General features: G+C 41.2%; 2 protein-coding genes across 5 annotated transcripts in view; one reads left to right on the top strand and one right to left on the bottom strand.

Annotated features, from left to right (window-relative positions):
- The window catches only part of MED12L (mediator complex subunit 12L), a 330,953-nt gene extending 323,941 nt beyond the window's left edge, over positions 1–7,012 (top strand). For 3 of the 4 annotated variants that reach the window (XM_079921180.1, XM_079921177.1, XM_079921178.1), the window contains 2 exons: positions 275–356; positions 3,032–7,011. In XM_079921180.1, the coding sequence (XP_079777306.1) occupies positions 275–356; positions 3,032–3,084 (135 nt within the window). In that variant the 3' untranslated portion in view covers positions 3,085–7,011. Of the gene's footprint in view, positions 1–274; positions 357–3,031 lie in introns of all 4 variants that reach the window. The other variant, XM_079921179.1, reaches the window with a different exon arrangement.
- Positions 7,013–7,063: 51 nt separating this feature from the next.
- The window catches only part of IGSF10 (immunoglobulin superfamily member 10), a 93,754-nt gene continuing 75,259 nt past the window's right edge, over positions 7,064–25,558 (bottom strand). Inside the window, exons 5-7 of the mRNA XM_079921176.1 lie at positions 20,668–24,969; positions 19,298–20,195; positions 7,064–8,983 (exon numbers count right to left, since the gene is read on the bottom strand). Of these exons, the coding sequence (XP_079777302.1) occupies positions 7,075–8,983; positions 19,298–20,195; positions 20,668–24,969 (7,109 nt within the window). The 3' untranslated portion in view covers positions 7,064–7,074. The remainder of the gene's footprint in view (positions 8,984–19,297; positions 20,196–20,667; positions 24,970–25,558) is intronic.

The following is a 25,558-nucleotide window of genomic DNA, read 5'->3' as shown; positions in this document are numbered from 1 at the left end:
CTGGTGAAGGCTGAGCTAACAAGAACGTGTGAACCACTGGGCACGGCTGGGCTCCTTCCTCAGGGCTCTCCCAGCAAAGGCTAGGTCACCCCCCGGAGACGGGTTTTGGAATGGATGGGGCACTTTCAGGTAATGCCCAGGTGTCGACCAGGGTTGGCTGAAGATCAGTGTCGGCGCACTGGGCGTGGTCCTGCGCAGGGCTTCAAAGCGCACTGCAGACCTTCTGCTCTCGTCTGTGCTGAGCGCTGAGTTCCCTCCTTTCTCTGGATTACAGTTTCCCAGGCAAGGCTTGCAGCAGACCCAGCAACAGCAGCAGACGGCCGCTCTGGTGCGGCAGCTCCAGAAGCAGCTTTCCAGTAAGTACCCTCCGTCAGGAACAGATGGCTCCCAGGACGTGAAAAACAAGCCAGTGAGCAAAACACAGGTGGCAGCTCCTCAGAAACTGTCTTCCTTGGTGCCGTTCTCGTGTTCGTTTTAAGTCCAGGCCGTTCTCATTTTGTTGGTGTTGGTCTGAATGCTTCTTTTCCGGGAAAGCCCCAGTCTTTTCCTTGAGTTCAGCGAGGATGTTTTCCTGTTGCTTCTCTTGGAATCTGGGAATGTTTCTTTCCAGCTGGGGGCCCGGTGGGACGGCAGGTGCTTTTCTGATAAAGCTAGATGTCCCAGAGAGCAACTCGGCTGATACCCTCCAGTGTACGATGGGACGGGATAGGTGCCCCCCTGCCCCCAAGACTCGGATATGGAGAGGCCAGCACCAGACCCGTCCCCTGGTCACTAGGGCCGTGGCTGCTCTTACCACGGCACCACCCTGCCCTTCCTGATAGCGGCTAAGAGAAATCCAGACCTGGAACGCGGCAGGCGGCATCGCAGGACAGTGTTTCTCCCCAGTTAATCTTGCTGCTGTGCTGGCGTGCTACCTTTCTAGGGCGCATGCCGACAGCCCATTTCATCGGACCTCATCCCAGTGCCAGCAGCCTGCTCCCATGAATCCAGTCGCCCTGCGCTGGAGTCACGGGGTGGGCAAACTCTTTCAGAAATGGGAGCGAGGCCCCTGTGATGCAAAGACTATTGGCCTGGAAGTCAGGAGACCTGAATTCTGCTGCCAACTCTGTCACCGTTATCTGGGTCATGGAGTTTTTCATCCATACAGCAAGCAGGGAGACTAGCAATTTCTCGGTTCTGTGCCTCTGAGCTACAGAGCTAAGAGCAGCGAGTTCTGAAGGCAGTGGTGTGGCTCTGGTGGAAGATTGTAGGGAAAAGGGTCAGTTTATGACTGGGAGGGAGGGGCAGCTTGGCTCTAGTCTTAATTTCCTGCCTGCTGCTGTCCATGTGTTTTCCTGGGCAGAGGGAACACCTCTCTTATGCCCTGTGTCTCTCCGAGGGCATAACGAAGGTCTGTTGTTGTTCTTGTTGTTGTTTTCCTTTAAAAATATTTCCCTCAGTTAAGTCATGTCAGTCTTTTCCAAGAACTGTTCAGTCGGTGTGGTCTATTAAACACACGTGTGGTTAAAATTTCACTGTGTTTCATCAGCTCCAGAGTTCACATTTTTAATTTTTTTTTTATTTTTTATATTTGGCTGCACTGGGTCTTCACTGCCGCACGCGGGGTTTCTCTAGCTGCGGCGAGCGGGGGCTACTCTTCGTTGTGGTGCACGGGCTCTAGGCGCGCAGGCTTCAGTAGTTGTGGCACACGGGCTTAGTTGCTCTGCGGCATGTGGGATCTTCCCGGACCGGGGCTCAAACCCGTGTTCCCTGCACTGGCAGGCGGATTCTTAACCACTGTGCCACCAGGGAAGTCCCCAGAGTTCATATTTTTGCATGGCTAAAGAGAGAATATAATTTTAAGGTAGAGACAACATGTTATATTTTAATTTTTTTTTCTAGTGATTGGAGGTATGTACCTACGATTTTTATGGAGTAGCGCCTATCTGGGGAGCATACTCTTGGTTCCTATGTCCAAGGGCTCACAGAACGCAGGTTTTTTTGTTGTTTTTTTTTTTGCGGGGTGGGGGTTGCCATCATTTCTGGAGCACTTTCTTGGACCATGGGTCCAGTCATGGACCCATGACTTTACATGTATTAATTCACTTGATTTCCTAAACCACCTCATGCGCCGAGGTATTATTGCTCTTCCCGTGTTACAGATGAGGAAACAACTAAAGAACAGGGACATTTTCCCGTTTGCCCAAGGTTACTCGGCTAGCCGCTGGGGCTAAAACTCGGACTGTCTCCTTCCAGAGCCCACCTCTTAACCACAACATATAGTCTGATGCCTGACATGAGCAGTGATGCCGGCCTCCTCTGTTGAATAAGGGCAACTAAGCTGAGCTGCCCACTGCACAGCTCCAGCCGGCTGCATTTCTGCCATAATCCGTGTGAACGGGGCCTTTGGATTTGAATAGTCCCACCAGAGTTGTGCAGGCAGTAGCTATTTCTAAGCCTGTGTCATTGTTTTGAACCTACTCACTGTTCTTTATTTGTCCAGGTGTGCACATAGACACACGTGCACAGGCACACCCTCGCGTCACACACACAGCCTCTCTCTCCCAGGCATACACTCTTGCACGGTTCTCTCTGATGTATCTATCCATGGCCATTTGCAGAAAATTGCCCCTTTCAAGCTACTTCTCTCTCACCTATTATAACATCAGTGTTAAAGTAGAATCTCTGATGTGCTTTTATGAAGTTTCCAGAACTTTTCATGTTTTATGATACTTACAGTCCTTTTTTATGTTCGTATTGAGATGTTTGTTAGCTCAGGGATACAGACTTTTGACGGGCCAATGACCTTCCCAAGACCTCTTGCTGGCCGTTGTGGGACTCTGATGTAGAGGTGGCCCCTCTGCAGAATGAATCGAGCAGTGGTATAAAGACCTTGGCCGCACAGGTGTCTGGGCTAGTGTTATACTTCCTGACCAGTCAGTCTGCTTTCAGTGCCAGCCTCAGGAATAGAGGAACAGTGACAAGAGCGTGCCACCGATCTGTGGCATAATTTTGCGTCTGCAATTTTATTGGATTTTCTTTTTCTCATTAGGTAACCAGCCACAGCAAGGAGTGACGCCCTACGGGCATCCTTCACACTTCTGAGTCTGGAAGAGGACAAAGACATGAAGTTTTTTGTTTGCACTGAAAAACAGAAAATCACATTTAATGCATTAGTCACCTTTAGAAATGTCCCTTTGTTCTTTCATTTCTTTGGCGTTTTCCTATGTTTTACGCTACATTTCATACAAAGGCGTTTAAACAAAATGTAAAGGAAAAGGTGTGGTTTGGTTTTGTTTCATTCAATTTGAAAGTAGGTTTAAAAATGTGGATCATGGGGGCCTACGCCAGGAAGAGTTTGGTAGCAGACCTTTTGAAATTGGTGCTTTTATTGAATCTCGTAGTTATAGAAAGAATGGATTTTAAATATTTATGTATTCATTAATGATGAAGTTTGGTTTTTTGGGGTTTTTTTTTGTTTTGGGTTTTTTTTTTTGCACACTGTGCCGGACCAAACTACTGATTTGAAAGGCATGTCAGATCTTGACAGGAAAGCGACCCATTTATTCTGCATTCACCTTTGGTGGCAAAATGGACATTTATTTGCATCGCTCTAATTTGAAATGTTCGTAATTTCTTAAGCACTTTATGAACTTTGTTCTTATTTATGTAGGATTTTTCTTTGCTTTTGTTGTGGTCAAAAGGTGCTGAAACAGATTGTTGCTTAGTACTTAAACTTCTTAGACCAAGAACTTAAACCAAGGCTTCTGTGAGAGCCACCCTAAGGTACGTGGAAGCCTGTTAGAAGTAGCTGTACTACTAAATTTGTTTTCAGTGGCGAGATCATTGACCAGAGTCTTTGTGAAGGTACAACATGTAAATTCTAAAGGCCGGAACGAACCACAGTGGAATTGTTCCAATTATTTGCCAGATTTGGCAAAAATGACTCTGTCCAGTTTTGGTTCTCCTGAACCTTATGCCAACTTGAGAAAAAAATCTCGCAGCTGGCCTGAGATTCCACAGTGCTCAAACTTGACATGGTTTCCAGAGAATCTGGCCCCCAAGTCGAGGGGGGCTCTGGTTTTCCTAAGAGATGTATTTGCTGTTTATTTTGTATGGTAAGTATTTGCTATTTTGAATTTAACTATTAATGTTGGTGTCTGTCTTGGTTGTGTATTGCATATACTGTATTTATAAATTGGTGCAAAAAGCACAAGTAAAGTAAATTATACATCAAATTTATTATAAAGAAATAGTAACTATTTTAACTTTGTTCAAGTATGTGGTAATTTGCTCCTATTAGAGTGAAAAATACAGTAAATTATTATCAGTTTGTGTAACTTAAGAGTATTCCATATAATATTTTTTTAGATTTAGATGCATAAAATTTTGAATGTGAAAATTGCAGGGCATTTTAACACATGTGGGGGATATTTTCCCATGTTCTGTGTTAATTCACTTTCTTTTGCCATGTGAATTTACATGTAACGTAGTCGAGCATACTGTGAATAGATTTGTCTATAATGAGCAAACCATGTAGAACTACTTTTTTTAAATGTAGCTGGTACAACTTTAGTAGATCATTTCCTTTGCAAATCATTATATAAATAATTTATATCTTCCCAGGTGAGTTACTCATTGCAAAATTTGACTCATGCAAATGACCTCAAATACGTGTCCGCTTACTTTGCTGTGGCAGCATCCATGTGAACTGCTTTGTACACTGTGAAACGATTTCGCTCCAGCCCGCTCATTTCATGTTTACTCTGGGCTGGAAAAGACTTTGCCAAAACATTAAAGACCATTCTTTTCACTAAATTAACATGTTCTATCTGCTTTCAGAAGATGAATCTTGACATTTCAGCTGGTTTTGTATATCAGGGTTTTTCTTTTGGTTTTTGGTTTTTTTCCCTCTTGAGAGTCATACTTAGAGCTCATGAAGTTATTTTTTCTTCAAAGTAATCTGTCATATAATGACTGCCTTGGCAAAACAACTGAAATGTGAATGTCGTGCCTAGTGAGTACCAGTCATGTTCTGTCCTAATTGTTGTTTTACTTCTTCTCAAGAATTACTGGTGTTTAAAATGCCACTTTTCAGTTTGAACCATATATATTTGTAGCTCAGTATTGCAAACAGAAGTAAGACTGTTTCAAGAATGAGTGTTATAATTGCATAGCATTTGTATGCACTTTATATTTTGCAGAAGTTAGTGAAATTAATTTATTAATCATTTTGCACTTGAAAGCTGTGGGACATAGCTTTTTGTTGCTGTCGTCTCCTTTTTTTTTCCGGTGGGAAAGCTAAGATATGGTAAGGCCCTATAATTCGACGATTCTACAGAGAGTTGAGGAAAAACCTAGAACTGGTTTTCCCCTGTGTCCTATACAGAGAGAAACTGGAATTTTCAATCTATTCTTATCATATTTCCTCCCATTTAATCCTCTCTCCTGAGAGTTTTCTTTTTCTTTTTTAGAATATGCATTGATTTGTCTTGAAATGATCACAAAGGAAAGCCCTGTCCTTCGGCAGAACCTGGTAATTTGCTTGGTGAGACAAAGAGGAAATTATCTTAGGATAAGATGGAGACCCCAGTTCCCCTTAAAGACTTTGAAATAGAATGGAGTTGGACATAAGAAGCCCTTAGATATGCCTGTTTACATAGTAGGCTTCTTCCTAGTAGGGTTACATTTGTCCTCTTTTTTTTAATTCCTCTTGGTCCGGAAGTAGAATGAGATCACTGTTAGAACGAGTAGCCCTTGACCGCTTATGGCCACAGGATACCAACATCAAAGAACGTAGGAATCAGGTCACCTCTTTAGGTGGGGCAAGCTGAAAGTTGGTGTGATGAAAACAAAATGAAGTGAGTCCCCCCCCACCCCCATCTCAACTGATTGACAGGGAAAAATGTAGTTCTCGGTTTTGTGTGCTGAGCTATCTGAGCAAGACCTATGGCATTTTCTTCTTTTTCATTTATTAAGTCTCCTATAAGTCTTCTTAAATAATAAGCAAGTATTTGAATAGATGCTGGAGAAATTACACTGGAAAATCCTAGCCTCTAGAGTTAGAAAAGCTGAATCATATTGTCCCTTAAATTAATTCAGGTTGAATTAAGCATGTAATATAAATAAATTCAGTGAATTACAAAAAGCAACATTTTGTATAGGGTTGATCAAATTTTAACTACAGTGAAACTCCATTATATGTATTCGGTCTAGATTTTCCCAAACATTTCCCTGTCACAAAGGATTATCACCTTATAGAATAGACGCTCATAGAGCAATGATTCCTCCTAAGAAAATTTTTCCTTATAAACAAACAGTTCCAAACCGGGGGTGCCTGAGCTAGATTTTGAAGTTATAAAGAAGTTTGTGTATTTTAAAAACTTTTTAATGGTTTTATTTGGGATAGATGTAATCAACCCCCTTTTCACGTTTTATGATGTGCAGGTGTTAAGTTGCTTTCTTACAAGTGGAAATTCAGCCTGCATTTATTTTTAAATGCAGTTATTAAAACTTTTTTTTCTATTCCCCATCAGTGAAAATTTTCAGTGCACAAAATGGTGAATCATAAAACAGTTCAGCGCTTATTTTCTGTGGGTTTTAGTAAAATATTTATAAACTGACCACAGTATTTATTTATACATCAGGATGGCAAATTTACATCGACCGCAAATTTAATCATCTTTTCCATTGTGTCTGTCCTCAGCGCCATGCTTGTAACATTGATTAATAGAAGGTGGACACTAGGCAAATGGTAATGAAAGGAAAAAAGTCCATTCTTTAATGAAGAATTCAGGTACATTATCCACTTGTTATTTTATGGTCGATCGTTTTCGCTTCATGTTCATTGTTATTTGTTGGCAAAATAAAAGTGCCTTAAGTTAAAAGTTTGTTTTGAGATCCATTATAAAAAAAATCAGTATCAGTTCATAATGCATTTATTTACAAGTCCTTTTTTTTGCATGTCTATTATAAATTTAATATTGTAAGTGTATTCAAATTCATTTACATGCCTATGGCTGCCTTTGATTAAACTTCTTCCAAAAAGTAAATTCTGTCCAGATGTTGACTTTGTTCAGGTAGTTTTATTTTCTGTCAGATTACTTGGATGTAAGTTGTTGCATAATCACTTCCAAGTGGATTCTTTGCTGTGCATCTGTATATCCCAGAATCTGAGGTTTGAGGATTCTGAATGACTAGGGTACCTTGTGGGTGAAAACGTTGAATTCCACGTGTCCTCCCTTCGTGTGCCCCTGAGAACAGGGAGTGGTCAGGCATCTCCCATGTGATTTCTGGCTTGGGGACTCCCAGGGCCACACAGCGGAGCTGAACAGCCACACCTGTCCTTGCGAGGACATTCCTGGGTAGGCGATTTGTAATTCGGGGAGGGTAGGCCACAACCATTACTGGAACAGTAATCAGTGCGTGGCCAATACTGTTTTGAGCCTTACAAACGTAGCTTCCTCTGTCGTAAGCTGTTGCCTCTTTGATGACCAAGGTGCCGTTTTCATGCAGTATGTATTTTCCACTGATCTGAGGCCCGTCTACTACGTAACCACTTGGCACAGTCCATTTGATACGTGGCTTAGGGCTTCCATCAGAGACACAGTGCAACGATAGAGTGTCTCCACTGATACTGTAAACTGTTCCTCGCGCATAAGTGACAATCACTGGCTTTTGGCCAATTTCTAATACAATTAATTTCTCAATATAGCCAACTTTATTTCTTGCTGCACACCGATATTTTCCTGTAGCGTCCCGAGTCATTTTAGAAATGATAAAAGAGCCGTTACTTGCTATTAGATACTGAGAATTGTTTTGTCCATTGGGAAATTGTGTGCCATTTGGTAAAATCCAGATTATTTCAGGTGGTGGGTTTCCATCAACAGAGCAATTCAATGCTGTGGACTTTCCAAGCTGGGCAACGGTTTTTTCATTATGTGGATTTCTGAATGTCGGTCTTCTCAGCATTTCCAGGACTTCTAACTGTACCACCAGCACACTCTCTCCTCCTTCATTCCGAGCCACACAGGTAAAATTGGCTGCATCTGAAAGCCTCACATTCCTGATTTCCAGGGTTCCATTTTTATAGACTGTGATTCTGCTTCCGTAGTACGGAACTGTGAGGAAAATATTGTCTGGCATGATCCACATGATGTGAGGAGATGGTGTCCCTGCGGCTCTGCAGTCGAAGTGTTTTTTGGAATGCCTCACCGCCGTGGCTTTAATGGTGGTTTTATCTGCATACAGACCATTGATTAATGGAGGTTTGGAGACAACGTCCAGTTTGTACATTTTGGTGTCATCCCCACTGGGATTTCGTGCCACACATACGTACTCTCCGGAATCGAGCAGTTTCACTCTGTTGATAGACAAAGACCCGTTGGCATGAAATGCGTACCTGTCCTTAGAGAATGAAATCATGTCGTTGGAAGGCAGCAACCAAAATACTTTTGGCTTGGGTTCCCCAGTGACCTCACAGTCAAGGACGGCTGTGTCTCCAGCCTTGACTCTCGCGTTGGTCTTGTAACCCTGCCGGATCCGTGGGGCGGCTGTTATGACTGTTAGGTGGACTTTCATTTCATCCTTCCCTAGAGTGTTCTGGGCATGGCAAGTGTAATCTCCTTCCTCTGCCATCCCGACTCTGTTGAAGTATAACGTTCCATTGTCGAAGAGGGTGAACCTCCTGGTGCCGTGGCCACTGTCGTCGGCCTGCATGGCGTTATTTATCATCGTCCCATCAGGCAGACTCCAGGATATCTCGGGCACTGGTGAGCCGGAAGCCATGCAATCGACTTGGAAGTCTTTCCCGTGAAAAACCTGCCTTTTAAAATGTTGCTTGTGGTCAATTTTGGCAGGTTTCCGTCTTAGGCTGACGTGCATCAGGGTCAGATCGTCCCCCATCTTGTTTCTCGCCACACACAAGTAGTCTCCACCGTCTTTTTCTGTTACTGATCCGATAAACAGGGATCCATTTGGGTAGACTTGGATGCGGCTGCCCATTCTGAGGAAAGAAGAGACGGATTGAGTGTGCAGGTACTAACAAGGGGTGGGAGACTTACTTACACAGGATTAGCTTTATGGACATTTTCTTAAACTGTTGCAATGGAATTAAAATCACTGTCTTTTAAGCTATTCTGAAAGATGAAATTAGCTGAACAGATATGATTTATTGCAGACAAGCACTATGTCTTAGATGGACTTCAAATGAATCTCCTCTGCATTTCAATTAACAAGAATTTTCATGGTGACGAGAATATTAGAAATACCAGTTTCCTAGACCCATGACGGTCTTGACCACTTTACACATCAAATGATCATTTTGTGATATACGTCAGTAAAGAACAACTTTCATACAAATTTACTTGCTCAGAAAAGATACCAGGTTTTCCTTTTTAAAGAGATATTAGTAATCAGTTATTTGGTTAGAAAATGAGTTTTACTTTTTTTTATAAAGAGAGAAAATGCCAAGGTAAGACACATTAGAAGCTTACTAAAGCATCCGTCTCTGCAGGCAGCTGTACCGTGACTCTGGTCTCTCTCTGCATTATGTTGAACTCCGTGAAGACCATTTTTCTCTCTGAAGCCACTACACAGCCTGCTATTACCACACTGAACCATCAGGTGGCAGATCTTTCCTGGTAAAACCAAATCTAGTTTTTCAAAAAGACCAGTGGAAACTGAGTAACTGCTAAAAACGCAATCAAAAACACCCATAGGTGGAAATCTCCGTACAAGTTTTTCTTCCTAGTTCTTTGGCAACATGAGCTAAGCAGGGGGGAGAAACGAGAGAGAAAAGCGTGGATGGCCTTTCATAGCATAACTGCTAAGCCAGTCAAACAGCCTCAAGTCATTTTTTACCTTCAAGAAAACATACCATAAGTAGGAAGAGTATTTGTTGTAGGACAACTTACAAGTGCTGATATTCTTTTTTTTTTTTTTTCCCTCAAGCCTGGAAAGAACTTGTCTTGAATATAAACCAAAGGAAGGTCATCATAATGGATGCACTTAGAAAAAGGAATGGAAACTACAAGGGTCTTTGCATTCATTTTTTAATCTTTAGGTAGTTCCCCCACTATACAGCCAAAAAAAAAAAAAAGATACTTAGACAGACGTAGTAACTTGCCCTTTTCACCATGCTACACTGCCACCTGCTATCATTCTTTCCTAATGCTTTCTAAGAGCTCTGTTTCTCAAACTCGGGTGCACATTAAAATCATTTGTATAAAATAGTGCTGTTGCCTGGGTCCCACCTCCAGAATTTCTGACTTAATTGGTGTGGAATGTGACCTTGGCCTCAGGACTCAGTTTTCCAAATGACTCTCATGTGCAGCAAAGTCTAAGAACCACTGCTCTAAATCTTGGTATTTAATGCAGTTCCCTCATTACCTGCATTGGAATTACATGGGGTCTAATTTAAGATGCATATTTCCTGGTTTCACTGTTCAGAGATTCTGATCCAATAGATCTAGCCAGGGATCCGGGAACCCAGTGTTTGACAAACTTCCCGGGTGACTTTATGAACATTAAAGTTTGCGAAACAGTCTCAAATTTGAGTGTGCGCTGTAATCATCTGGACAGCTTTTAAGAACACAGATTGCATGTCAAAACACAGAATCGGACTCGAGTTCTCAGGCGATGCTAACGCTCTTGGTAGGAGGACAACCCTTTGAAAACCAATGACTCAAAATGACCTTTCCTCACTCCCAAATCTGATGCATCTGGAAGTTGTAATATATAAAAAGAGAACTGTAACTGTTTCCTTTTATAAACTGATATTTTTAAGGGAAAATTTACTTTTGAAAGTGGAAGTTTTCCCTGAGTAAAAGAAAGGGAATTCTTTATGAAAATTAATGCACAGGCAAGCATCTGCAGTCTTTTAGAGCAGTGTTTCTTGGACCTTATTGCGCATGTGATTCACCTGGGGATCTTTTTAAAATGCAGATTCTGATTCTGCCCATCTGGGATGGGGCCTGATTTTCTGTTCTTGTAACAAGCCCCTAGGTCATGAGAAGCAAGGTTCCAAAGAAGAGGAAACACAATTCTGTCCTGAAACATAGGTCACGTAAGTCATATTTAAAGTCATGGAGGTAGACCAGTGGTGCTGTTAAGTCTGAGATGGTTAAAAAAAAAATTCAGAAAAGGCAACGTTCACCTGACAACTAGGCTTTAAAAAAGTAAAACGTTTTGCTTATTTTGTTGATGGTGGAATAGACTTGGATGAGCATAGTTATGATGAAAATTTTAATTTTTAGAATCTAAAATAAATTCAGACTTACAGAGCCAAGAAGTGGCAACAGGAAGGACTTTTTTTTTTTTTTCCAGCAGAAGTGCCCTTTTAATTTCTCTTGACATCTAAAGCATCTAAGTAAAGAGTATTCTTGCCTTTCTGAGTGGGTTAGTTGCAGAATAATCACTGAAGTGTTCAGTTAGCAAACAAGTTGTAGTTCATTATGAAAGAAAAGAATGACAGTACCTCTAGTGGGCCTGTGATAGCATCTCTGATCTTACACACTCTGTTGCCTCTTCCAAAATATGAACAATCTTTCTGTGTTTTGTAAGTGCTTTCCCAAAACAAAATATAAACAGCCTACCTAATATCTTTGCTATCAAACTCTGAAAGATTTGTTGGACTACCTAGGGCGAGATTTATTGGTCGAGATTTATTCTAAGATGCTTAATGTGTTTTAGACATTCCTTTGGATTAACTTTTTAAGACATTCCCTTACATTTTTTCACACCTCTTCCATTCTTAAAAATTGACCTAATGCCCAGTAAACATTTTAGACATTGTTTTTACAACCTAAAATTAGAAATTTATCTGTTATTCCCATCACAAGTATAATGCCTTCTACACTTCTTGCATTGGTTTCTGCATGGGTAGTAAAATTGTATTCAGAATTACGCAGAATAATGAGCAGTCTCTGGGTAAATGAGACTCACCCTCATGTGCTGCAGGGTGATTAAACAGACATACCAATATTATTATATACAAAAACTGGTAAACTACTGAAAATATTTGATGCTACAAATGGGTATACATATAGTAGATAACAAGCATAAACATGTGAGTTGTGAAGTTTACATTTCGTAACCCAGCATTTTTAAATTTTAAACCTAAATTTCAATTTAAAATTTAGGTAATTTTCATGACTTATTTGAAAATTAACATTTACTTTGGAGTTAAAGATCACAAATTAACTTCCTTAACTATATCCGTTACCAACTTATAGTTTGACACTAGAAAAAAATCTATTCTTTTAAGCATAAACTCATGTATAATTTCTCTTGCATGGATATTTTCTATTAATAAACATGGAGGCAGAGTCAAGATGGCAGCATGGGAAGATGCAGAGTTAGCGTTTCCCCACAACTATGGTACCAACTGGCCGCTGGTAGGGGACTCTGACACCCAAGGAGACGGGAGGAACCCCAAAGTGAACCGGTAGGACATAGGGGGACTAAGAGGGGGAGGTGAAGTGGAGGCCAGACAGGATCAGTGACCCTGAGGCTGGGGAGATCAGGAGAGGCAGGCGGGAGGGTCCCTCTGGGAGGAGTGGGAGAGGAGCAGAGGGCGCTTGAGCCCAGAAAGCCTGCTGGGCTCCCAGGTGAGGTCCCCTGCCCTCTGAGAGCAGGGGTGTGGGGCATGCCTGGGCCCCTTCTGTTCCTTGAGCCTAAGTCCCACCCCCCCCCAAGAGCCCCCAAGGCCTTTTCCAGCCCTGTCATGGTCCTAACCATTGGCCCCACCCACCACCCAAACCTCACCCTTGCTTAGACCCTGCCCTCCACAGCCAAGGCCTATTTCCAGCCTTTTTTTTTTTCCCCTCCTCCTCTTTTTCACTATTGTGGTACTGTTGTACCTTCTGGTTGTTGATAGATCTATATTTTTATTTTTATATTACTAACATACCTGTTAGTTTCCTAGTCTAATTTTTTACTTTGTTATTGTGGGGTTTTTTTCTTTTTTTTGCCACCCCAGGTGGCTTACAGGATCTTGGTTCACGAGCCTACGAGTGGGCCAAAGCTCCTGCAGTGGGAGCTGTGAGTCCGAACCACTGGACTAACAGAGAACCTCAGACCCCAGGGAATATTCAATGGAGTGAGTTCCTACAGAGTTCTTCATCTCAGCACCAAGACCCAGCTCTACACAGTAGCCTACAAAGCCCAGTGTTGGAAGCCTCAGGCCAAAAAACCAGTAAGAGAGGAATACAATCCCACTCATAAAAAAAAAACAATGAGATGGCAAAAAAATATGTCACAGATGAAGGAGCAAGGCAAAAACCTACAAGACCAAATAAATGAAGAGGAAATAGGCAATCTACCTGAAAAAGAATTCAGAGTAATGATAGTAAAGATGATCCAGAATCTCAGAAATAGAATGGAGGCACAGATTGAGAAAATACAAGAAATGTTTAACAAAGATCTAGAAGAACTAAAGAACAAATAAACAGAGGTGAACAATGTAATAACTGAAACGAAAAATACACTAGAAGGAATCAATAACAGAATAACTGAAGCAGAAGAACGAATAAGTGAGCTGGAAAACAAAATAGTGGAAATAATGGCTGAGGAGCAGAATAAAGAAAAAAAGAATGAAAAGAATTGAAGACAATCTCAGAGACTTCTGGGACAACACAAAATGCACCAACATTCTCATTATAGGGGGTCCCAGAAGAAGAAGAGGAAAAGAAAGAGTCTGAGAAAACACTTGAAGAGATTATAGTTGAAAACTTCCCTAACATGGGAAAGGAAATAGTCACCCAAGTCCAGGAAGCACAGAGAATCCCATACAGGATAAACCCTAGGAAAAACACACCAAGACACATATTAATCAAACTAACAAAAATTAAAAGAAAAAATATTGAAAACAGCAAGGGAAAAACCAAACATAACATACAAAGGAATCCCTATAAGGTTATCAGCTGATTTTTCAGTGGAAACTCTGCAGGCCAGAAGGGAGTAGCAGGACGTACTTAAAGTGATGAAAGAAAAACCTACAACCAAGATTACTCTACCCAGCAAGGATCTCATTCAGATTCGATGGAGAACTCAAAAGCTTTTCAGACAAGCAACAGCTAAGAGAATTCAGCACCACCAAACCAGCTTTACAACAAATGCTATAGGAACTTCTTTAAGCAGGAGACACAAGACAAGAAAAAGACCCACAAAAACAAACCCAAAACAATTAAGCAAATGGTAATAGGAACATATATATCAATAATAACCTTGAATGTAAATGGATTAAATGCCCCAACCAAAAGACACAAACTGGCTGAATGGATACAAAAACAAGACCCACCTATACGCTGTCTATAAGAGACACAAGTCAGACCACTTCAGGGACATGTACAGACTGAAAGTGAAGGGATGGAATAAGATATTCCATGCAAATGGAAATCAATAGAAAGCTGGAGCAGCAATACTTGTATCAGATAAAATAGACTTTAAAATAAAGACTGTTACAAGAGATAAGGAGGGACACTACATAATGATCAAAGGATAACTCCAAGAAGAAGATATAACAATTATAAATGTTTATGCACCCAACATAGGAGCACCTCAATACATAAGGAAAATGCTAACAGCCATAAAAGGGGAAATCGACAGTAACACAATAATAGTAGGGAACTTTAACACCCCATTTACACCAATGGACAGATCATCCAAACAGAAAATAAATAAGGAAACACAAGCTTTAAATGACACAAGAGGGCTCCCCTGGTGGTGCAGTGGTTGAGAGTCCGCCTGCCAATGCAGCGGACGCGGGTTCGTGCGCCGGTCCAGGAGGATCCCGCATGCCGCAGAGTGGCTGGGCCCGTGGGCCGTGGCCGCTGGGCCTGTGCTTCTGGAGCCTGTGCTCCACAGCGGAAGAGGCCACAGCGGTGAGAGGCCCACGTACTGGAAATAAAAAAAAATGACACAAGAGACCAGATAGGTCTAATTGATATTTATAGAACATTCCACCCAAAAGTGGCAGAATACACTTTCTTCTCAAGTGCACGTGGAACATTCTCCAGGACAGATCACATCTTGGGTCACATATCAAGCCTTGGAAAATTTAAGAAAATTGAAATCGTATCAAGCATCTTTTCTGACCACAATGCTATGAGATTGGAAATCAATTACAGGAAAAAAACATAAAAAACACAAACACATGGAGGCTAAACAATACGTTACTAAGTAACCAAGAGATCACTGAAGAAATCAAAGGGAAATTAAAAAATACCTAGAGACAAATGACAAGGAAAACACGATCCAAAACCTATGGGGTGCAGCAAAAGCAGTTTTAAGAGAGAAGTTTATAGCTATACAAGCCTACCTCAAGAAACAAGAAAAATCTCAACTAAATCTAACCTTACACCTAAAGGAACTACAGAAAGAAGAACAAACAAAACCCAGAGTTAGCAGAAGGAAAGAAATCATAAAGATCAGAGCAGAAATAAGGAAATAGAAACAAAGAGAACAATAGCAAAGATCAATAAAACTAAAAGCTGGTTCTTTGAGAAGATAAACAAAATTGATAAACCTTTAGCCAGACTCATCAAGAAAAAAAGGGAGAAAACTCAAATCAATAGAATTAGAAATGAAAAAGGAGAAATCACAACTGACACTGCAGAAATACAAAGCATTATAAGTGACTACTACAAACAACGATATACCAATAAAATGGACAACCACGAAGAAATGGACAAATTCTTGGAAAGGTACAATTTTCCAAGACTGAACCAGGAAGAATTAGAAACTATAAACAGACCTATCACAAGTAATGAAATTGAAACTGTAATTTCAAATCTTCCAACAAACAAAAGTCCAGGACCAGTTGGCTTCACAGGCCAATTCTATCAAACATTTAGAGAAGAGCTAACACCGATCCTTCGCAAACTCTTCCAAAAAATTGCAGAGGGAGAAACACTCGCAAATTCATTCTACAAAGCCACCATCACCTTGACACCAAAATCAGAAAAAGATATCACAAAAAAAGAAGACTACAGGCCAATATCACTGATGAACATAGGTGCAAAAATCCTGAACAAAATGCTAGCAAACAGAATCCAACAGCACATTAAAAGGATCATACCCCATGATCAAGTGGGATTTATCCCAGGGATGCAAGGATTCTTCAATATATGCAAATTAATCAATGTGATACACCACATTAACCAATTAAGGGATAAAAACCATATGATCATCTTAATAGATGCAGAAAAAGCTTTTGACAAAATTCAAGACCCATTTATCATAAAAACTCTCCGGAAAATGGGCATAGAGGGAAACTACCTCAACATAATAAAGGCCATTTATGACAAACCCACAGCAAGCATCATACTCAACAGTGAAAAACTGAAAGCATTTCCACTAGGATCAGGAACAAAACAAGGATGTCCACTCTCGCCACTCTTATTCAACATAGTTTTGGAAGTCCTGGCCGCAGCGATCAGAGAAGAAAAAGAAATAAAAGGAATCCAAATCGGAAAAGAAGTAAATCTGTCACTGTTTTCTGATGACATGATACTATACATAGAAAATCCTAAAGATGCCACCAGAAAACTACCAGAGCTAATCAATGAATTTGGTAAAAGTAACAGGGTACAAAATTAATGCACAGAAATCTCTGGCATTCCTACACAACAACAACGAAAAATCAGAAAGAGAAATTCAGTAAACACTCCCATTTACCATTGCAACAAAAAGGATAAAATACCTAGGAATAAACCTGCCTAAGGAGGCAAAAGACTTGTACTCAGAAAACCGTAAAACACTGATGAAAGAAATCACCGACGATATAAACAGATGGAGAAATATACCACGTTCTTGGATTGGAAGAATTGATATTGTGAAAATGAGTATACTACCCAAAGCAATCTACAGATGCAGTGCAACCCCTATCAAACTACCAATGGCATTCTTCACAGAATTAGAACAAAAAAATTTACAATTTGTATGGAAATACAAAAGACCCTGAATAGCCAAAGCAATCTTTAGAAAGAAAAACGGAGTGGGAGGAATCAGGCTCCCTGACTTCAAACTATACCAAAAAGCTACAGTAATCAAGACAGTATGGTGCTAGCACAAAAACATAAATATAGGTCAATGGAACAGGATAGAAAGTCCAGAGGTAAACCCACGCACCTATAGACCCCTAATCTATGACAAAGGAGGCAAGAATATACAATGGAGAAAAGACAGCCTCTTTGATACATGGTGCTGGGAAAAGTGGACAGCTACATGTAAAAGAATGAAATTAGAATACTACCTAACACCATACACAAAAATAAACCCCAAATGGATTAAAGACTTAAATGTAAGACCAGACACTATAAAACTCTTAGAGGAAAACAGGAAAAACACTCTTTGACATAAACCATGGCAAGATCTTTTTTGACCCACCTGCTAGAGTAACAGAAATAACAAAAATAAACAAATGGGACTTAATTAAACTTAAAAGCTTTTGCACAGCAAAGGAAACCATAAACAAGACAAAAAGACAACCCTGAGAATGGGAGAAAATATTTGCAAATGAAACAATAAACAAAGACTTAATCTCCAAAATACACAAACAGCTCATGGAGCTCAATATCAAAAAAACCCAGTTAAAAAATGGGCAGAAGACCTAAATAGACATTTCACCAAGGAAGACATACAGATGGCCAAGAGGCACGTGAAAAGATGCTCAACATCACTAATTATTAGAGAAATGCAAATCAAAACTACAAGGAGGTATCACCTCACACCAGTCAGAATGGCCGTCATCAAAAAAATGTACAAACAAGAAATGCTGGAAAGGGTGTGGTGAAAAGGGGACCCTCCTGTGCTGTTGGTGGGAATATAAATTGATAAAACCACTATGGAAAACAGTATGGAGGTTCCTTAAAAAACTAAAAATAGAACTACCATACGACCCAGCAATCCCACTACTGGGCATATACCCTGAGAAAACCATAATTCAAAAAGAGACAGTACCACAATGTTCATTGCAGCACTATTTACAATAGCCAGGACATGGAACCAACCTCAATGTCTATCGACAGATGAATGGATAAAGAAGATGTGACAACTATATACAATGGAATATTACTCAGCCATAAAAAGAAACAAAACTGAGTTATTTGGAGTGAAGTGGATGGACCTAGAGTCTGTCATACAGAGTGAAGTAAGTCAGGAGGAGAAAAACAAATACCGTATGCTAACACATATATATGGAATAAAAAAAAAAAAATGGTACTGATGAACCTAGTTGCAGGGCAAGAATAAAGAGACAGACATAGAAAATGGACTTGAGGACATGGGGTGGGAGCGTGAAGCTGGGGCGAAGTGAGAGCAACATTAACATATATTCACTACCGAACCTAAAATAGTTGGCTGGTGGGAAGCAGCAGCGTAGCACAGGGCGATCGGCTGGGTGCTTTGTGATGCCTAGAGGGGTGGGATAGGGAGGGTGGGAGGGAGGCTCAAGAGGGAGGGGACATGTGTATGCATGTGGCTCATTCGCCTTGTTGTGCAACAGAAACTAACACAGTATTGTGAAGCAGTTATACTCCAATAAGGATGTATTAAAAATAAATAAACAAACAAACATATAAAAGGGAAATGTTCATCCCCATCTTTTCTGTCATATTATGAAACATCATTGTATGAAGTCATGTAAATGGCAAAAATTAATACTCAAACTTATTCTTCAAAGAGATTTAATCTGTATAGAAAACAGTTAAAAATCACTATTAATATGCCTGTAACAGGAGATATTAGAGAAAGTGTGTATGTGTACATATGTGTCCGACACCGTCAGAGTGATTTGAGGTCCTGAATACATTTCACTTTGTGAAGGCCTTAATGTTGTGACTTTCATAAAGTGCTTTGCAGTTTTAGGGTAGCATAAATTAAGTACAGATTGCACTAAAATTGAAAATGCTTTACTAGGAGATTCTGAAGAGTGAAATAATGAAGTGCATCTCTCCAGAACTTGATTGCTTTACAACATTCCCTCTTATTTTTGGATAGAAAAATTATAAATACATTTACACAGGTACCATTTTAAAACTGTCACAAGTATGGAAGCAAATGAGATTTTTTATCCTTTTTAACTATATAAACTCAGGAAGAAGCTGGCCCTTAGAGTATGGCATGTAAGAAACTTGGTTTTTATATAATTTGTATTATTTTGTGTTAGTCTCAAAATGATTAGGTTTTCTTTAGAGCGAGTTACTTTTCTGTGTAGAGTCTGTGTGCTAACACTGCTGCTACTCTCGCTCTACCCCTTTGACCACTTCCGAAGTTGTACGGCTAAATAAGATCATCTCAACAGAAAGGTATGGTTTACCTGTGCCGCTGGTCGACGACAGCCTTGGATGGTAGCCTCCAGATTATCTTCGGTTTCGGCTCCCCAGTGGCTGAGCAGTTCAGTAGTAGTTTGTCCCCCAGATTCACCTCCGTCCATTTCTGGGATGCAAATTCTATCCTGGGGATCGTCTCTCGTTCTTCCACTGTAAGAATTACCACCCTTCTCTCTGAGCCAGTGGAGCTGGTAGCAATGCATTCATAAGTGCCCCGGTCTGAAGAGGCTATGTTTCTTATAAACAGAGTTCCATTTGAAAATAAGAACTTGGAATTGACGAACTGTAATGGTTTCACTTCGCTGCCATCAGAGAGGACCCAGTGAACACTGGGCTGAGGAGTTCCTTTGGCAGTACAGGGCAGTTTCAAACTTTCACCCCAAGTCCCTGCAATAACTTGCCTCTTTTGTTCTAGAATAACAGGTGGCGCCGCAATAACTTGTATTTTAACCAGCAGTGCGTCCTGGCCCACTGGGTTGCTGGCCACGCATTTGTAAAAGCCCCTGTCATAAACGCTGAGATTGTGGATGACCAGCGTCCCGTCAGATGTCACCAGGGCCTGCCTGTTCCCCTCGGATGATTCAGAGACCACTGTTTGGTTTGCAAGAAGCCAGGAAATTGTAGGGCTGGGCCTGCCTTCAGCTCTGCACTTCAGTTCCACTGTGCTTCCGGAATGGACTGTGATCTCCTTAGTATGTCTCTCCAGGATCCTGGGGGGATAGGAAACCACGGACAAGGTGACATGAAGGCGGTCCGTGCCAAATGGATTGGATGCTGAGCACAGGTACTGTCCACGGTCCTGAAGGTCCACCCTCTGTATGGACAGGGTGCCATTGGGGAGCACCTGGAACCTGCTATTCTGTTTCCTTTTAGACAAATCAAGTCCTGATAAGAAGAAAGAAATTTATAGCCATAGGTCATCAAAGTTTAGGTAGTAAACATAAATTGCTCACATGGAAGTCTCAAGAGGAACGCTATCTTTTTATTAGGCTACTGGGAAATAATATATTTAAAATTAAGACACCTAGTCTTCAGAGTAGTAAAGTTATTTCTGGATTTTTTTTTTAAATAAAACTAATTTTAATGTAAAAGCCAGATGCTTCAACACAGTGACCACTCACAATTTCTTTGGATCTGCTTTCAAAGCATTTCAAAAAAATGGTCTTAACATATGTTTTAAAACCTTCTAATGAGCAAAAAGCCATGCATATATCAAATAAGGATATTAATTGTTTGAGTCTTGGAGAAATCTGAGGTTGATGTTGATTATTTGGCTACATAACCCCAAAACATAACACAGTGTTTTCCTTGTTTTGTAACTAAAGAAGATGAAGCGTAAAGAAACCGTTTCAAATACCTGATGAGACTCTGGTCCAGTGGATAGTGGGCATGGGATTCCCAACAGCTTCACAAGGAAGAAAGGCATCTGAGTTAGCTGGAACAGTAAAACTTGCCGCTCTTCCTCCAACTATTCTGGGCCTTTGCAATATATTCCTAGATAAAGAATCAAAGGGAAGGAATTTGGAAGTTGTTATTTTTTGAATTGGTGTCTTATCGAAGCTACTTTTCTTTGCATTCTTCTGTGTATCCCAATTTGAAGCATGAGTGGTGTCCTCTGGCAGATCTGGAGTGGGCAGTATGCTCACTACTGGCTTTTTGACCTTTTCAGCCATTTCTGGGTGTGACTTGTGCCAAAAATGGTTTTCTGACCAGGAAGAGGGAGTCAACTTAGAAGTCTGTGATTTAGCTGTTATTAGTGCTGGCATAGAAGTAGAACGTAACAGATTGGAGTAGACAAAGTGGGTGATTCCAATTGTGAACTTGGCATTTGGGTGAGTTTGGGGAGGTGTTACTGCTAATTGCCGTGGATGAGCATTGTGCTTTGAGGATTCATGTGACTTGACCATTGTACTTGTCATCGTCCTGAAAATGGGAGTTGCCATATTGTCAGCAACTGCATTTTGGCTACTCAAGGGAGGGGAGGTGGGAATTGGCATTGGAGTGGCACTGGCGCTCAGGAAGGGTGGCACAGTTGAGCGTCTAAGGATTGTGTTCCTAGTGGTGGTACTCTGGTGTCGTTTGCTGGACAAAGTGGTTTCAGAAGCAGCTGTTCTCTTCAAAGTCTGACTGCTCTTCTGGGGTGGTTCTTCGAGCACATCTGTCAGATGAAAGGTTCTTGGATGAAGACCAATTGTGCTTGAAATTTCTTTTATGTTTTCTAGAAGAGAATGAGTGAGAACAGACACACTGGGTTTGGTTGAAGTTTCAGCTGCTGTTAGAACAGGAAGTGTCACAGTGGTGGGTGTAATGAAGCCAGAAATCTGGCTGGGAGAGTTATTTGGGTCATTCCTATTCTTTTGAGGCTCCTTTATTCTTTGTACTTTTCGTGCCCTGGGTCTGGCTATTTGGGCTTTGTTGATAATGATAGATGCAGGGGCAGTAGGAGTAGTTGTCAGCATGGCTGTTTGCAGTGATATGAAATCTGTACTTGATTCTTTGCTTGAGCTACTAGGAGGTGTAGGGTAAACAGGTGGGAAGGGCAGCTCCTTCACTGTTGGGAGACTTATACGACTGTGTGTTCTAGTGGTACTGTGGTGAGTTGTAGCTGATGTTACGGATGGAATTTGCATCACACTTGCTGAGAGTGTTGTGAAATGGAAGGGGGAAACTTTATCTGTGGGTAAAGCAGGAGATATTTTAGGAAGAACCAAGTCTGTGCTTTTTTGTGAACCAAATTTTTGCTGATTCTTTAGCTTTTCTTTTTGGATATGGTTATTTACAAAGATATGATGCCAGGGAATTTTCCTTCTTGAAAGTCTTGTAATGGCTATAGTAGTAGGCATAGGTGGCTTGATGGTGGGACCTGGAAGTGGCGATACAATCACTGAATCTCTTTTAGCTTCACTGACTTTAGACATGCTTGGGTAACTAATATTTGTTGCATGAGTCATAACTGCACAAGTTGGAGTCACTTGGGTACTTTCAGCACTGAAACATTTTATTGTCTGTGTTGTTTTCTCAACATCTACATTTGGTTTTTTCTCAAATAGTAATGATGGATTGTGGACTAGAGTTGTAGATTCTTCTGCTATGACTCTGGCAATTTTAGCTTCAGGGAGGGTGATGGGGGAAGTCCTTGGAAAAGGCAATGCTGCTGCAGCAGTGGTGAGTCTTTCTCTGGGAGAACAGGATGGGCACTCCACATTGTGCTCTGTGGCTAAAAATGCAGTGGTTCTTTCTACAGAAGAACCTCTGAGTGTTGGCCCCACAAAGTTGTATCCATGCTGTCGGAAAATTGGAGTTCGCCCCCTGCTCCAAATTTTCCTCCGCCTTCCAAAGTGTCTGGACAGTGGAGTGTTAATTGTACTATTTCTAGGAATGTGTAACTGAGAATGAGCACCAGTGTATGGGTCTGAAGGGAGCTTAGAGGTGTTAGGTTTTTGAGTAACATGAGAATGGGAATGATGGCTCCAGGGTTCGCTGACTCCTACTACAGACGTCTGATGACTCTTCGTGGCATTTACTGATCCTAAAAATACATCAGCTTTACTGTTAGCACTGCCCAGAATTTTGATACGGACATCTTTGATTGTAGTAGCCCCCACTGTTACTGGGGGTGCACTTTGCAAATGCTCTCTTTTTCTCTCCATGTCGTCAGTATCCTGAAATTGACTTGCTTCAGGTAGTAGAGGAAAGATAGTAGATAAATTTCGGTTGGTTGTGCCTTGCATTTTGCTTGATGTGGTTGTGTTCATATTCTTTGACATGGCTTTAGTTTTAATAGTAGTAGATGGTTTGAAACCTCTTGGTTTTTCAGGCAGTAGTATCTGTGGACTCACAATTGGGGAGACTTGGGTGCCAGCAGTTATACTTGTCACAGGGCTATCAGATGATTTTCTGGAATCAGCAGTCACTGTCCTTGCCAGAACACTGGGAGCTTTAGTCACCAGGACCATAAATTCCTCATCTGGAGGGAGCATGCCTGATGAGTCTACTTCCTCACCAGGTATTTCCAGGAGTTGGGTGACCGGTAGAGGTGGCTTTGTTATGGTATTTTCTCGCTTCTCAGGCACAATATTCTTTTTAGCTTTCTCCAGTAGTGCTGCCCAGTGTTGGGGGTCAATTCTCCGGGCAGAGGGAGGGAACTGCCTCCTGTGCTCTCCGAAACGTCGGTTGGTTGCATCTCCACGCCGCTGGGCTATTAACACCCCATGCTTAGGATTCTTACTTGTGATTGAGACTTGTTTTCCAGCCTCAGCCCTCACTGGAGCAGATGTGGGGAGTTGTGCAGCTGGTGGGTCCTTAAGCTGAGCAATGGCATTGAGCTCATCAAACCCAGATCCATCTGTTTCTACATTATGCTCCACTGGCTGTTGCCCTTTTATTTTGACTGAAACTTTGTTAATTAACAAATCGATCCCTGATGGGTTGGCTGCTACACAACGATAATGACCCTGGTCTTTTTGAGTCGCCTGTAATATTCTTAATGTGCCATTGTTAAGAATTTGCTTATCTCTTGAGGACTGATAGAGCACAGTGTTTCCTGGAAGAACCCAGCTGACAGAGGCATCTGGGATACCCGTAGAATGGCATGGAAGGTCAAGTGTTTCACCAATGGAAACTACATGACGAGCTCCATTTTCCTGATAAGCTTCTATGTAGGGCTCTACCACCGTAATCCTATAGGTGAGAATATCTGCATCATCGTAATTGGTGCTTATGCAGTGGTATATGCCTGTGTCAAAACTATCAGCCATCTGGAGTTCCAGTTTTCCACTTTTGTCTATCAGGATTCGTCCATCCTCACTAACGTAAGGGGCTCTCACTTTACTTCCATCAGCTAGAAGCCACTCCAGTTGTGGGGGAGGGTCTCCTTGGCTGGGGCAATCTAGGTCAATGGTCCCACCGACCAAAACAGTGCGTTCCCGCTTAGTATTGTTATCCCTGGAAATCATGGTCCATTTGTGTTTCTCTGGCTTCTTCTCTGCCCTTGGTAAAGTGACTTGGGCATCGCTGGAGTACTGGATCTGCAGTGTACTGAGTGTGGTGGCAGTTCTGTTTAGCTGCAAGGAAATTTGGTCTTGCATCAACCAAGAGGGATCTGCTCTGAGATCAGCCTCGATGTTGGTAAAGATGTCTTCAGGCTTCAGTACCACCTGTTTATATTTGTAGCAGAGTTGTGGTGTTTCAGTGAGCAAGTGGCTCCTTTCTAGGATCAGAGGAGAGTCACTGTACAAAGCCAGCACTTTCCACACTGGCTGAATGTGACTGTAATCTATGTTACACACCAGAAATGTTGAAAATGATGCGTTTAGCATGATATAGTCATTTTCTGCAGTGAATGCAGTGGATGATGTTGTTGAGGGCTTTTGGATACTGCAGATCATGTTAGCTTCATTTCCAGACTGGTCTGTCATATTCAAAGTCAGGGAGCCGAAGGGTGCCATGAAATCTTGGGGAGAGATGGACACAGAAACACTATCTTCCAGAATAGTCAGGCTCTTCAATTTCAGGGAGGGGTCAATGGTTGGCTTGGCACACAGGAAAGCTGCAGCTGGGACCATAACTAAGGGCCTGCCTTTAGAGGTCCTGGGGTTCATGCAACGTGGACATTGCTGAGGACTGGAGGGACTTCTGTCTCTTTTGCATTTTATTATATCTAGAAAAAATGATAATTGAATTATTGCCAGTTGTGGCTTCTTTATGAATTAACATTTAAACATTTTGAATAAGTAGCTTTTGCTAGAATTTAAAACAACAATTTAGAAATTTTAGTGTCTCGTCCTTTTTGTGTTTTTTTTTGGTCTTTGGATTGATTTCTGAAAACAAATTGTCTATATACCCTGCCACAATATCATATCTATAGGCACAAGGATTTTGTCTGTCTTGTTCACTGCTATATTTCCCATGCCTATAAAGTACCTGATATATATATTTGGTACTCCATAAATATTAGTTGAATAAATAGTTTCCTTATCTAGGGAAACAAAATGCTATGCTTATGTTTGTCGCTTTTTATTAACTTATGTATTATTTAGTTCTGTTTCCCCATTTTAATGTTTTAAGACTCAGAGACCTTCACTGTCTTTTAAATGATAACCTGTTTGATAAATTACCATTTATAAGCCCTTGGATATCATTAAGAACCCAAGTTTCTGTCCATTACCAAAAAGAACAATGAGTGAATTACAAGCTACCTTGGTGTGGTCTAGCTTGGCCGCAGTAGGAATGGAGACAACAAGATGGTT

This window comes from Stenella coeruleoalba (assembly GCF_951394435.1).
Source record: "Stenella coeruleoalba genome assembly, chromosome: 5".
Taxonomy (NCBI): domain Eukaryota; kingdom Metazoa; phylum Chordata; class Mammalia; order Artiodactyla; family Delphinidae; genus Stenella; species Stenella coeruleoalba.
Note: the sequence above shows the minus strand (reverse complement) of the source record. Positions and strands in the feature narration are given on the sequence as shown.